General features: G+C 38.9%; 1 protein-coding gene and 1 long non-coding RNA gene across 2 annotated transcripts in view; one reads left to right on the plus strand and one right to left on the minus strand.

Annotated features, from left to right (window-relative positions):
- ano5a (anoctamin 5a) overlaps positions 1-8,692 on the minus strand; it is a 34,154-nt gene extending 25,462 nt beyond the window's left edge. Inside the window, exons 1-2 of the mRNA XM_072670507.1 lie at positions 8,480-8,692; positions 3,574-3,635 (exon numbers count right to left, since the gene is read on the minus strand). Coding sequence (XP_072526608.1) covers positions 3,574-3,635; positions 8,480-8,552 — 135 coding nt within the window. The 5' untranslated portion in view covers positions 8,553-8,692. The remainder of the gene's footprint in view (positions 1-3,573; positions 3,636-8,479) is intronic.
- LOC140547086 (uncharacterized) lies at positions 8,252-15,154 on the plus strand. Its single transcript, XR_011978391.1, has 3 exons — positions 8,252-8,325; positions 13,631-13,675; positions 15,075-15,154. It is a non-coding gene; the product is annotated as an uncharacterized lncRNA (long non-coding RNA).
- Positions 15,155-15,291: the final 137 nt, after the last annotated feature.

Here is a 15,291-nt window from a genome sequence, read left to right on the forward strand (position 1 = left end):
TTATTATGATCACACCAAATATATTATAAAAACCTCCATTCAAGCCTGGCCAGTGACTTTCCTCTCCCCCTTTCCCTGGAAATCTTGTGGGTCTCACAGGAGTTCTTTCTAAATGTCACCCTACTCTTCCTAAGAACTGAAGACTGGGAGGGATGTAGCAATAGCAATAACAGGCTATGATCATTACGTCAATAACAAAAGCCAAGCAAACTAATCTGTGAGGTTTATTTACAGTACATAGTGGCTCCAACACTAACCTCAAACTTAGAGTGACACTGACCCAAACCATCTATTAACCATAGTGCTTCATTTTCCTTATACAGTCTTTGGGCAAGTGTGGGCACCCTTGGACATATGACACTTAAACACAGCCTCTGTATCTAATCAAATATAAAAATATATATAAAATAAAAAATATAAAATCAGTGCAGTTTTAAAGAAGACTGCACTGTAGTCTTTGCAGAAGGTCATCTAGTTGTGAACTTTTTTTGGGTTGTCTTGCTGCACAGCCTGATTAGAGTCTATACACTATGATGCTTAGATCAGGGGACTGTGAGGGCCATTTCAAAAGCTTCGGTTTGAATCTATTCTGGTAGTTCATGATGCTATCATTTAGAGCATTATCCTGTTGTATAATCATCCTTTATTCAGTTTCACTTTGTAACAGATGATTTGGCATTGGAATGGCCTTTTCTCTGTCTGTGTAATATTGCCAGTGTCACTAGTGCCAACATGACCCCAAAACGTGATGATCCACATTTATGCTTCACAGCTGGTAAGGAGCTCTTTCCATGAGATACAATTTTATTTTTTTGGCCAAACAATTCTATCTGATGTCCAATATTCCACAGCTCTTTGGCAGTCATATACAGCTTAACAGCACATGAGTAGTTGCTTACAGGAGTTTCCTAGGTCTTCCAGATCTTATCTTTACCTTGTGGTGGTTAGTGGTGTAGTATAGTGGTATAGTATAGTGGGTAACAACACTGCTGTCCTGGTGGAAGGCTATGTTTTGATTCCCTGGTTAGTGGTAAATGTTAAAGCAAATGTTAAAGTTTGAATACTCAGAGATTGTACAAAGCTTTGAAATTTGATTCAGATGACAGTTCCAAATTACAACTGGTGATATGGCTCTGGCCTGATTTGCTAATCAAAGTAAAAAAAAAAAATCTGAGCCATTGCAATGTGTCCTTTGATTAAGGGTGCCCAAACTTTAAATAAGACATACATTTTAATACATAAAAAGTGTAAATGCTTTCAGGTGTAGCCTAGGAAGGGGTTTGTACACTTTAGACATATTTAGGATTGTTTTATTGACACAATTCATATCAGTCTGTCCATTATCTATATATGTCTGATCATTTTAACAGCATACAATGTGACCATATTCAATTCATAAACTTGCAACCCCAATTCATAAACTTTCAATTACTATGCATATCATAACACCCCTAGAAAACCTCTAAAATTTGATAATGCGTGTTAGTATATGACTAGCATTAATCTACAGAGAATAAATCAACACCCACGCACACACCTCTTACCCCTGCAAGGCTGGAAAGATGTTGAACAGGCTCAGTGTGTTCTTTCTCACACTGATCACACAACAAAACTGAGGACTGACTGGAGCTTTTGGAAACTGAAGCAGAGCACTCTGAACAATGACTTGCTGAAGACTACAGAGAGAGAGAAGGAGGGAAGAAGTAGAAAGTTAAGAAAAGTTAAGAATATATATTTTTTTTATTTAAGTGCTTTTATTTGTGTATGTCTGTCTGTCTTACAATGCATGCTCTACTTCTACTTGTAGAAAGCATACTTACTGTAAATAACAGCAAGAATGGAGAAAATGCCCTTGGAACCCAATTCCACCTTTTTTGACATCTGAAACATTACTTAGCTTTTAACTAAAGTTTTAAACTACTCTGCATTTTGAGTATAAGTACTTTGAGTCACTAGCAGTATAAAAAGAACTCTTTAACTAGTTTATCATTATTTTCATCATACTTTAAAGGAATGTGAGTCTACAAAAAGGAAACCAGAGGCAGACAGATAGAGTGAGAGAGTGAAAGAAGATGCTTACAACCGATAAACACAGATCACACAGGCTGTGATCTTCACAACAACAGAAATACTAAAACTATTTCTCAGAGCTTTCTAAGGCAACTGTAGAATAATAAGCAAGATGTCTGTAACTTGGTTTCTCTCACAGAAGTGTTTGCATGGCTCCTGTTTTAGTACTCTAGCCTTTGGCAGCCATCAACTAATGCAGTAAAAGAGGGATTTCCTGTTCATAACACACTTCCTGGTCCTGCCCAGATGTGCCCCCACAGAAAAGAAAGATACACACAAACATTGAACACTTCATGCTACAAAGTGTTTCTCTCCATGACTCGCTTCAGACACTGTTACTCTGAGTCCACATCCTGCTAAGAGCTTGCATAATAATGTAAAGCCCTTTTTTTTGTTTGTTCAGTTCTATGGAAAACCATATCTAACCAAACTAATTGTTTATAACATTTATCTTAGAAGTCATTTTTTCCCCATAACACCGTACTATACAGTTTTATATAAATACAAATAAAAAGAAATATAGTTATCAATACAATGTCAGTAAAGTTATTGAGATGCTGGTTAGAAGTAAGTAAGTTAGAAGAACACAGGTTTGACTTCTCTGTGAACCCCAGTCACTGTATGGATTAGTTCAGTTCCACCAGCAGCTCACCTGATGTACTTTTATGAAGGACTAATTAGATTAACTAGGTACTGGATTTTAAGTATTCATAATGATGGACTTCTTTGAGGTGAGCTTTTGAAATGCTTCATCTCGTTAAGCTAAGCTTCTCACACAACAAATCACAACATATTATTGATTTGAATTTAGTGTAAAGTTGAAATTCTTACTATATAGTTTTCTCTCTGCTTAAGACTTTTGCACTGTATTTTATCATTCCTAACTTTGTACGTAATAGTCTGGATAGCCTGTTTGATATATCCATATGCTGCTAACAAGCCAACACCTGGTACGTCTAGTAAGGAACAACTGCAAAAATGACCTTTTGCATATGTAAATCAGGTGTATGTTCAAGAGATGGCATTATTTGCATGTACCATGATGGTCTGTGAAAAAGCACAAAACTTTGGTTGGCAGTCAGACCTCAAACATTTGATCAAGCTTTCCTTTACAAATGAACCTTGACAGAGCGGTCATACCATAAGGCTAAACATCACACAGTAACAATAAAACAAATAAAAGTATAAACTGGGCAGGGTGTAATAACATGATAAACATGATAAGTCATTTTTTGTGTGTGCTTGTATAATACTCTGCAAAAGGCTTTCATAACATCCTGAGTATACGAGAAGCACTGTAACCCATTCTTATGACACATCATCTTCTAGTATTGCTGAGAAGCTTTTTCAGATTTTGTATTGAGTTACGATGACAATGTGCTGTAGTGTTTGCTCAAGAAAACAACTTAACTGGTGAGTTAGATGGAGTCAGAGGTGATAAAATGAGAGACTGACTATAGAATAAGCATGTTTGTGAGTGTGATAAATATATATATATATTACCGTGGCATCATCATGCTGAAATAACCCAGTGTTGGAATTGGAATGGAAGCCATTGTTCTCTTCTGTGAAAGACAAATGGACAGAAACCAAAATGAGAGAAGTGGTACAAAACGTAATATATGCAGGATAATAAAAATGAATATTTCTAAAACGAAATTATTTGAGTAAAATATTAGCTTCTCAAAAAATGTGTAGTAAAATCATTTACAGTATATGATACACCAATATCAGAATTCTAGGCAAATGCTGGAATTTTCAGTGTACATATCTGCCAATGCTGATTTATAAATGTACAAATATGGAGTAGAATCACCTGGATTAGCACTACAGAAACACATAAAATACAGGGTTTAAAGTGCAGTAAAATATTAACGTAATGTAGATGGCCAAATTTAGAGATCTAGATATGTTGTAATTGTTATTAAAATTATTAGAATTTAGAGGAATTCAGAGAACTCTTGGTAGAATGCAAATCTACCAGGAAGGTACACAAGGCACATGAGAGTTGCCATAATTTCCTGTGTCTTAGTCATCTAGAACCTTTTTAGTCATTTACTACAGACGGTTACATGCTACAGGCAGCATTTATGTGTTGTCTGAATTGACTCTGTGAAGACTTACAGCAGCATGTGCAACAGCCGCAGGACAGCTGTTCTAACTTTTAAGCACACCCTGTCAAAGTACTTAAACCATTAACCCCTGCTGAAAACAGAGGGGACAGTATACTCTGATTTGCACACACTTGCATCGCTGACTGGCCATTTTCCAGTAAATAAAACTAAAGGCCTTTGTACATGTCCATGCCCTATCATCATATCCAATACAAACATGATCATAACAAGCAGCAGCCGCTCAAAGCAAACAAAGGTTGAGACAATTTAGCCAGCCCACGTCCATAAATAATTCAACATTTGCATAGCAAGAAGAAAGGCAAATAACTATTCAGAGAATGTCCTAGAGCATTATACAGCTATATTATAGATATGCAATACATACTACTAACTATATTATACATCTAACAGACAGTGTTATACAAGACACTAACAAAATTACATGAATTTTATGTGTGACACAATAATGTCACCCTGAAACCAGTGTTGACACCCACATGACTATATTGTATGTGGTGAACTACATAAATGTGTTTCTTCTTTGCACTGTGGAAAGCACCCAGTCTGACATCAGTCAGGGCCCCACCTTGTTAATAAAGCCATTTGCTCAGTCACAACACAACTCCGTACAACACAATCAATCAAGAAAGGCCAGCTACTTAAAAAAAACTAAGTAAACTAAGGTTAGTGGTTGTTCAAGACAGTCTAGTCTGGTAAAATAGCACAGTGTTGGGTGGTTTTTCCTGGAGGGATAGTGGAGTATCTTAGCAGTTTGAGCATGATTTCATCTTTGTGACTCTCATCATAAGAAACATAGCTTCAATTAGAAATAACTCATTTTAAAGTTTACTTGTTTTTAAAAAGGAAATTGTGGATGAGTATCAGCCAGCACCAAAGAGTCCAATCCAGGCATCGGTATTGGATAAGAAAACGTGGGACTATAAACTCCCAAATAAAAAGCAACACGTTCCTGTCAGTTTGGAGAGACATTTTCCTGAGCTCAGGAGAGTCACATGTAGTCTCACGGGTTAACATTTGCTTGTTGGCACATTTACATAGTGACAAACTTCCACAGCTGTTTGGCTCCACAGACTAGACTGTTTCTGTTCCTTCCACCACAGTCACTATTTAGGAAATGACAGGACTGAAGGACTCGCTTCTAACTGATATGTATAAATACCTATAAACTAAAAACTAAAAAGAGCCATGTTTAAAATTCTTAAAACAAGTAATGCTTCATTTGAGCCTCTTTCATGTTGGCGTACTACCCTAGTCGGTAAGGAGAAGAGGTCCTTCTTTGCCCTTTGGAAAAGACCACTGAGAGTTTTACTTCCACAAACCAAGCATTAACTAGTCAGAGTGTCAGGGTGTCATACTGAACAATTTAAGTGAATCAGTCACATGGAGGCTACATACATATACAACATACATATACGTTACATTAGTGCTGGGTGATGTGGCCTCAAATCAATTACACAATAAACTGCACAAGTATATAAGCTGTTCGAGTTGCTTAGTTGGTCTGGTTTTGTGAACGGACTTTCAGAACCTCTAATTGGCTAAATCTTGCCCATGTCTATTATTGTGGGGTTTTTTTTGTTCTGTAAAGTACTCGCTCCACTATGTGTATTCATGCACTGTACCCTTAAAAACATACTACTGCATGTGTAGAGTTCTTTTCCATATTGCTTTCATGTCGCACACATTGGATGAGGCGTCATGTGCAGTCATGTGTCTACACAAGCCATAGTATGTTTTTAAGGGGACAGTGCATGAATACACAGTCAGTTTTGATTTTGTTCAAAACTATATATATATATATATATATATATATATATATATATATATATATATATTAGGGCTGAACAAGTCACATTAATCGAAATTAAGTGAAAAATCAAATTTCAAATATATATAGGAACATCCACACACATATATATGGCAATAAAAGAGTTTCTATGACACTGTTTTAAACCCTTTATCCTTTTTCCAAAGCTCAAAGTGTAAAGAAGTGTTGTATTCATAAGGTATAGCTGGCTATCGTGGCAGCCAAGAGCCACACCAAGAAGCAGCTGAATGAAAAACAGGCTTAAATAAATTTACACTCAACCAACTGCACAGTATTAAATATAATAGGTATAGCTTATTCAGTTGGGGAAAAACAACAACATGTCTAGTAATACTTATGTCTTTATCAGTGATTTACTAGTGGCTTGGACTTTAAATGCTGATAAAGGGCAGATAAAGAGTTTAGCCAACCCTGCACTTATCTCTTATTGTGTCTATTTCTAAAACCTTAAACGCAGCCATCAGATTACATGCGATAATAATCTTTTACAAGGAATGTAACGTGCAATTTCACAGTCTCCAGTTTCTCATGGTCAAGGAGACAAATGATAGGTGAGCCAGAGGGTGAGCCACCAGAGGAGGATTCTACTGGGGCTAAAACCAAGGTGGCTCTTCTGCTACACCAGGATTTGCATTTGCTAGGCCTCTGTTGCTGTTAGACAGTTTATAACCTATTGCTTCACCTATAACATCTATGTTAAGAACTGTGTGAATGAAAACGGAAATAAATTTCAGACAGGAAACAATTGGTGCAGAAGTTGAGTGGTTTGGGTGCCAGTGCAAAATCACTCCATGAGTCTGTGTTTCTCCTTCACTATGGCAACCACTCTGCTACGTGCTAGCAAAAAGAGAACACCGGGGTATGATGGGGGGGGGGGGGGGGGGGGGGTGACGAAGGTGTGTGCATCATGTGTTCTGATAAAACTATGCCAGGCTTTATTATGTTCCTAAACAGTAGAATTACTTATGTTATCTTCCTAATCTTACCTTATTGCGAGCATAAATCTGATTGCAACTACATTGTCAAGTGCTATTCTCAGCACATCAAGATAAACATAGAAATCTTGCAAATTCACGGCATCCTCTTGAAGTCACCCAGTGTGTTTCATAAATGGACAGAACTTATGCAATATTTGCAAGTGCATATAATATTTAATATACTTAATATAATCTGTATGTTTGCTTAACAGGTGAAGTTTAAACTGGCTGCCCATCATTCAAGCTGCTTATCACTAGTAATACAACTTAACTGACTTGAACTTGACTTGATTCCAAAGCACACAAAGCAATCAGAGGTGTTACGTCACACTTCTCAGGTTTTGATACCCCGTCGCCCTGTAAGTAGGCCTTAAATTGCGAGTATTGTTCTTATTAAGTATTTGTAAGTATATTTTATTTTTATTAAGTACTTTTTCACTTGTTTGTTTTCTTTCTCTGCTGAAAGTGTCTTCCATGCATTCCATGCATTTAACGTACCGTCTCCTCACAGAGACACACATAGTTTGGAGGAGGTTACAGCCACAGCACATGGTCAGCTATTTATACAGGACACCCTGGAGCAATCTGGCATTAAGGGCCCAATGTCCAGTGGAAGAGCTGGACAGTAATGATCCCTCTGCTGCTGCCAGTAACTTCTACCATCACCCCCAGTCCACTGTGAACTAAAAAACCTTGGCTAAGAAGTAAAGACCTTTCTATTTAAGGCATTCTCCGGTTATGATGATATGCTCTACACTGTGGAGGCTCATGTTAGCTCTGGGTTTCAGTGTTTGCGAAAAAGGGCTGTCCCAAGCTGTTGACTAAGAAAAATAGACACTGCTCTGGGTGACAGAGTATTTCCACTGCATGATCACACTGGGCGAGAGAGAGAGAGAGAGAGAGAGAGAGAGAGAGAGACAGAGCATTTTCGCCTAACAAGGATTCAAGATCTTGAGGCGAACACCTTTTAAAGGGGAGGTTGCTGAAGTATCAAAGCCAAACTAACTCTTTAAATACTTTTCCATCTAAACGCCCATTTTTTAATCAAAAATTGCAATCATAAATCATAGCTCCAAACTTTATTACTGTGCTGGGTTATGATAATCACTTAATCACAACCATTATTTTTTTACAATTTAAATGTCATGTTATAACGATTTAAAAAAAAAATACAAATACATTTTTTTATTCTTCTTGAACGTTAAACTAGCTACATCTGGGGAAGCCTCTTGGACGAGACACACAACTTGATGAGCTCATTTTTAACCAACTGACTCATTAGAGGCACACACAGAAGAACTACAACACTGCTGAGGTGATCATTTTACTCCAAAAATCGCCCTTTGACTTTATTAGCCTTTAATGTCTATGTTAAACCACGGAGCAGAACTTTGTTGTTACTTTGTTGTTGGCGACCATATCCATAGCCACTAACGCACCGTTACCGAGTTATTCTTATTCACACTCACCGCCGTTTGGAGAACCGGCTTCACTCATTTCAATCAGCGTCTCTTCTTTTGACTTTCCCGTTCCCCGAGTCATTTTGGGACCGTATCATAGGCCGCTCAAACGGAGAGGATATAAGCCCGTTGTTTTGTCGGAGACTCCGTAAAAGCCTCCGCCCCAGATTCCACAGCGCGCGAGCTCACACTACCCTCGCCTCGCGCAGCTTCAGCAGAGTGGTCTCACTGGAGTAACTGCAGCTGCACGACCCGCTGTTAAAGGGGAGGAGCTCAGGAAAGGGAGTAATACTATCGGAGGAACATTAAAACTACCACATTGCGGTGGGCATTACCGTTCTTTTAAGGTTCGACTCGTTCGACTCGGTTTACAGACATGCTTCGTTATGAACACATGCGGAGTCGATTCCGTTTGTTCATATATTGATTCAGAAACTGAACCACGCCTGAACCACAGGGGCATCAGTGAACAGCGATTAACCGACCGACTCCCTAAGCGCCATAGATAGGCCTACACAACCAAAGATTTCTATAACTACAGAAGTAAATGATGACCATTTCCAACCTTTACTGTTTAAGATTTATCAGACGTTTTGTCTTGTGTCTGACTGGTTTAAAAAGTAGTACTAAGTAAAAGATTTGCATCACACTTTTACCACTGTACAGCAAAACTACAGAATGTAGCCCTTTGTGCATTTAACCCATTCATGGTAGTGAACACACACACACACACACACACAATAAAAAGAGGCAGTGAGCACACACACACACACACACACACACACAGAGAGAACTGTAGGCAATCGCCTCAGCACCCAGAAAGCAATTGGGGTTATTAGTGCCTTGTTCAAGGTCACCACAGCCGGTTCATGGCCATGCTAGCCCTCCATTTATATATATCATACTGGACAGAGGCAAAATATCCCAGGCCCTAGCCAGGCATTCCAGGCCCAAAATGCAGTGCAAAGAACAAATACCAGGGTCAAACCCCAGAGACAGCTTCCAGTCTTGTCATCCCAGCCCTGAACTCAACAAAAGGTTAAGCATCTTTTGTTGGAAGCCCAAGTCAGAGGTCTAAGTCCTTGGAGTAATAAAATATCAATCTTTAAGCACCAAGAACCAAGTATTACATACCAATGAGCTTAGACTGTATCAATCCATCTCATCATTTACTCATATCAATTACAATAATTGGCATTGATATCCACAACCAATGACTTCAAGGTTCAAGAACCTAAAAAAGTTTATTATGTTTTTGTGCTTTTTCCTAAAACATTGGATATTATATTAGGGACATTTATAGCATTCTAGAACCAGGAGTCATCTGAAAATCCCCAGTCCCCTGGTGGATGTTATTAAAGCCCTGTCCCAGTACTATTTGGGCCAAAAATTCAACCCTATATCTTTGCCACATCAGGACATGATGATGGTGATGATGTTCAGGACTGCAAAAAAGTGCCCTAGACTAGACTGAATTATAAGAGTTAGACTCATAGAGGACCCCAGGCATAGGCTCTTAGAAAGCTTTTGAGCCTTTATTTAGGAAGGAGTGGCATTCAGGAAGTGCAAACACAAAGTTTAAACACAATTGCTAACACAGTCCTAGCCATAGCTTCTGTGCCTTGTGACAGAAACGCAAATGAAGCTTTGGAATGCTGGGAATCATGCAACACAAATATATATATATATGTGTGTGTGTGTGTGTGTGTGTGTGTGTGTGTGTGTGTGTGTGTGTGTGTGTGTGTTCTGTTGCAGAGGAACTAGTCACATCATGTCATGTTCACAGCAGCAGTTCTTTCAAAAGAGAAAAAATAATAATGATCAGCCTTACAGCCTTACCAATTCTAGACTTTTCTAACAAAACTGTATGCATGTTATTATATATGTATTAAATTCTGGAGGAGACTTTATACAGTAGGGCTGCATGATACTTGGAAAAACGGACATTGCAATATTATAAAATAATAAATAATAATATAATATATTTTTTTCTGCGATATCGATTGTGATATTAAAAACAGGACTTCTCACTAGATTTTACCAGAAGTCCATGATTCAACCATTTTTCACATCCAAATACTGTAGTAAAATAAATGATATTGGGCAGATATAATCTGCCTCTGGTAGATATGACATGAAAAATAAACAGTGTGAATTGATGCTGCAATATGAAGTAGCAAAAAAAGTATTTAAAAATGTAATTTAACAGTACACAAGACATTGTACGTTCTGCAATGTGACTATTGTGCATGTGCACATGATGATAATGATGCTGAGATGATATATTGTGCAGCCCTAGTATTAACTGCCAAAACCTATTACCCATTTATGTCTTCTTATCTGCTTGGTCAGGGTTGGTCCAGAGCCTATACAGAATCATTAGGTACTAGGCAGAAATCTAATTACTAATACTATTATTATTATTATTATTATTATTATTATTATAGTAGTAGTAGTAGTAGTAGTAGTTTTGTTTTACACAGTATGGCTACAGTTCCGCCTTCAACTCCTTACAGTCCTTTAGGTGATCCAATGGTCCTGTCACAACTCCAGTGCTCTTTCTCAGCAGAGACTGAGAGGTCTACAGCAGTTCCCCTGGAAATTATACACATCTGCAGCTCTGTCCTTCTTCACTCCCTCTGTCCCTCCCCCTGCCACATCTGTAAGCAGGGGAGCCTGTCTGGCCCAATATAGATGCTTTCGGCCCTGTCTGCCCTTCAAGTGGTTAGTACAGTCCTGTACCCTAGCAATTACACCATGGTTTCTCTAAGGGCGTTGCAAAAGGGCAGAAATAGGCCTATAGGTGCTTATTTCCTAAAACCTCAGCCCCTCCAATCTGGCCACCATGTCTCGTTATATAGAGATAGAGGACAGGACAGATCTGGGGGTAGTGATGAATAGGTCAGTAATAACAAGATGGGGTGGTCTGGGACTAGTCTAGAGTCTTTGATTATAACGGGTGCAGTAGAAATGTGACTATTACCATGCTGGTGACCTGAAATTCCACACTCATGTACATGCACTGTGCTGGGCCTCTTTCAACAGTTCTGTGTATACCCTGTACATAAACTGTGCTTTTATGTACCAAATTTGATTAAAGGCAGCAAAAAGGTTTGAGGACACTCTTTAAAATAAATGTGCTTCAATGGGTTAAAAGGGGTCTCCAGCAAAAAAGACCTAATAAAAAGGCTAGTCTAATCAAGTCAGATTCTTAATGTGTTTTTAAACAGCAGAATTTCAAAACACAGCTCTGCTCTTATAATGATGGATCTCACTATCCTTGTATACTGAACAAGTCCTAAATACAAAAAAACAGTGGTGAATGACTTTATTAAAGGTGTGGGATAACCTTCAGTTGATAAAAAGGTTTCTTTTTTCCACATCTCTACAAACATCGTTTTCATAGAAACCAAAAGTGGTGTATCTATGGCAGGGTGGGCAACAGGGGCCAGAGTTCTGCGCATTTTGCTTGTACTCCTGCTGTAACACACCTACTAAACCTGTCAATTAACAGGTGAGTTGAATCAGGTGTGCGTGAGCAAGAAAAGCAAACAACTGCCCCCCCAGGACCGTAATTGCTCACCCCTGTTTTGTGGAATATTAAAATGAAGTGGTTCAAAGAAAGTTACTTATTGACAGAAATGATATATGAGCTAAGATTTGCTCCTTTATACCATTATCTACGTTTTCAAGGTTCAAATAAATGGTGTGTACACAGTAACAAAAATACTACCTACGAAGGATTTCCCACTTAGGTAAATAAATCAAAGGGTGGCCATGGGATTAAGTCATAGGTTGGACTCTTTTCATCAGCATTTGTTAGTAATAGAAGAGGTCTGAAAAGCATGACTCGAGATCAACTGCAAAACCAAAAAAAGGCAAAGTGCCATGCTATATAACAGAGGTCACCTATTTTATCCGCGAAGTGCTGATGTGGCTCCAGGTTTTCATTCCACCCAAGCAGGGGCATCGCATATAACCAGTCAAGTGATTGAAGACTGAGACCAACTGATTAACCGAGTGGAATCAGTCAAGCTTGTTTGGTATGAAAAATCCTGAAGCTACACCGGCCCTTTGTAGATATGAGTGTTGAGCCCTGCTAAATGACATATTGAGAAAAAAGAACAGAATAAAGTCGCATTGACAATAAAAACATTATAGAGTATCAAAGAAATTCTAAAACACATGAATTGACGTTGTACTGCAGTAAAGGCTCTGTTTTTGTTGTTTAATTACTTGAATGTTGAAAATATGCAAGAAGTAATCTTTTCACAAAGCAAGAGAAAACAAACTGACCCCCCTAAACACTCTTATTATATCCCTTTAGCTATGTCACAACGGCCATTTGTTAGAGCCTTAGAGATTCGTCTGAAGGATGGTGCAGAACTGAAACTGAAGACGTGGACTCGGCCTGCTAGAGTATGAAATACCTTCTTCCTATTCTCCTTTTCAGAGACTTTAAGACACTTAACTGCCTAATGCAGAAAGGCCTATTACACACTAAGGTGTATTACTCACTAATAGACAAACAAGAAGTCACATATTTAATCCTTTTGATGTACATATAATCTGCATAAAGGTATAATTGCTTAGACCAAGTCGTTTAGTTTAGATGAGACAACCTTGAGGGAAGAAACCCAAGGGTGCTTTCTTTTCCCACCTTTGCTTCTCTTGCTCTCTCCATTTGTTTAGCCTTTTCTCTCTATGTCCTTACTTTTATGAGCCTTCCTCTTTTACTGGGCAATGAATATGAGGTGGATGACAAGTAAAACAAGACAAAAGGTTGTTGACCTTTCTAAATTAGGCACTGGCTATAAAATATAGCTCCGTACCTGAGCATGGACTTCCGAAGTATATTGTTGTTTTGAAGACTGGTTTAATATTTAAATACACAGTTCAGAACAGAGACTTCCACAAAGCACTGTTGGTGTTTTCCATGGACTCATTTTTAACTGTATGTTTTTGCTGCTAAACACAATCCTTCAGTAAATATCCATTGATCTATTGTAGTATGTAATATTAATTATGCAATAACATTTCTCACTTAGGCTGACAATATACAGTCAAATTCACTTGGATTAACACTTCACTTTCATGGTGTCAGTTACTTGCTGCCAGAATGAATAAATCACTAATGATTCTGATAAATCTGCCTTCTAGGAAGTGATCTTTAGGCATGGCTGGTCTCTATTCAACTTCCATCTGGTGAATATTTATATATTTTATTTTTTACAGGACTACTGAATTGTATGAATATATGATTGCTATTAAATCTGATCTCTCTCTCTGGCCTTGCTGTCTCTCTATCTGTCTGTCTATCTACACTATCTTGCCAAAAGTATCCACTCACCCATCCAAATCATTGAATTCCATTGTTCCAATCAATTCCATGGCCACAGGTGTATAAAACCAAGCACTTAGACATGCAGACAGCTTCTACAAACATTTGTGAAAGAATGGGTCGCTCTGAGGAGCTCAATGAATTCCAGCATGGTACTGTGATAGGATGCCACCCAGGCAGCAGTCATGACATTTCCTCATTAACTAAATATCCCACAGTCAATTGTCAGTGGTATTATAACAAATTGGAAGCGATTGACAGCAACTCAGCCACGAAGTGGTAGGCCACATAAAATGACAGAGCAGGGTCAGCAGATGCTGAGGCGCAATTGTGCGTAAAGGACACCAACTTTCTGCAGAGTCAATCGCTACAGGCCTCCAAACTTCATGTGGCCTTCAGATTAGTTAAAGAACAGTGCGAATAGAGCTTCATGAAATGGGTTTTTATGGCCAAACAGCCAAGCCTTACATCACCAAGCGCAAAGCAAAGTGTCAGATGCGGTGGTGTAAAGCACGCCGCCACTGGACTCTAGAACAGTGGAGACGTGTACTCTGGAGTGATGAGTCACGCTTTTCAGTCTGGCAATCCGAAAAACGAGTCTGGGTTTGGTGGTTGCCAGGAGAACAGTACTTGTCTGACTGCATTGTGCCAAGTGTAAAGTTTGGTGGAGGGGGGATTATGGTGTGGGGTTGTTTCTCAGAACCTGAAGGTTGTTTTCTTCCTGTTCCAACATGACTGTGCACCAGCGCACAAAGCAAGGTCCATAAAGACATGGATGCGCTTGGTATAAGTTTGGTGTAGAAGAACTTGACTGGCCTGTACAGACTCTTCCCCTCAACCTGATCAAACACCTTTGGGATGAATTAGAGCAGAGACTGCGAGCCAGGCCTTCTCGTCCAACGTCAGTGTCCAACAAATGCGCTTCTGGTAGAATGGCCAAAAATTCCCTTAAACACACTCTAAACCTTATGAAAAGCCTTCTCAGAAGAGTTGAAGCTGTTAAAGCTGCAAAGGGTGGCCCGAGATCATATTAAACCCTATGGATTAAGGTTGGGATATCACTCAAGTTCATATGCGCGCAAAGGCAGAGCGAATACTTTTGGCAATATAGTGTCTTATTGTTTTGTTTTTTTTTAGATGTATTTTGGCAATATATCTATCTATTTGTCTGTCTATCTGCCTCTTTGGCAGAAATGTCATCTATATTCTATACCATACTGATTGTTAACTAAATTGAACTAAACTAACAGGTCTGTTTGGCAGGTTGATTCGCCGCACCGACCCTGACTGCGAGAGCCTGACGCTCTGCTGCCACCACGCGGCACAAACCGAGCATGACCTTTCCAACAAACACAGACATAAGCGCTGGTCCATTAGCAGGTACTTCTTTCTCTGTTCTCAGCACACTGCCTGTAGTGAGCAATGCACTGTGTGTGTTTCCTCATCAGCAAAGGTGAAAAAATGCACCGGTTACGTAGAA

Source organism: Salminus brasiliensis, chromosome 2 (assembly GCF_030463535.1).
Source record: "Salminus brasiliensis chromosome 2, fSalBra1.hap2, whole genome shotgun sequence".
NCBI lineage: Eukaryota > Metazoa > Chordata > Actinopteri > Characiformes > Bryconidae > Salminus > Salminus brasiliensis.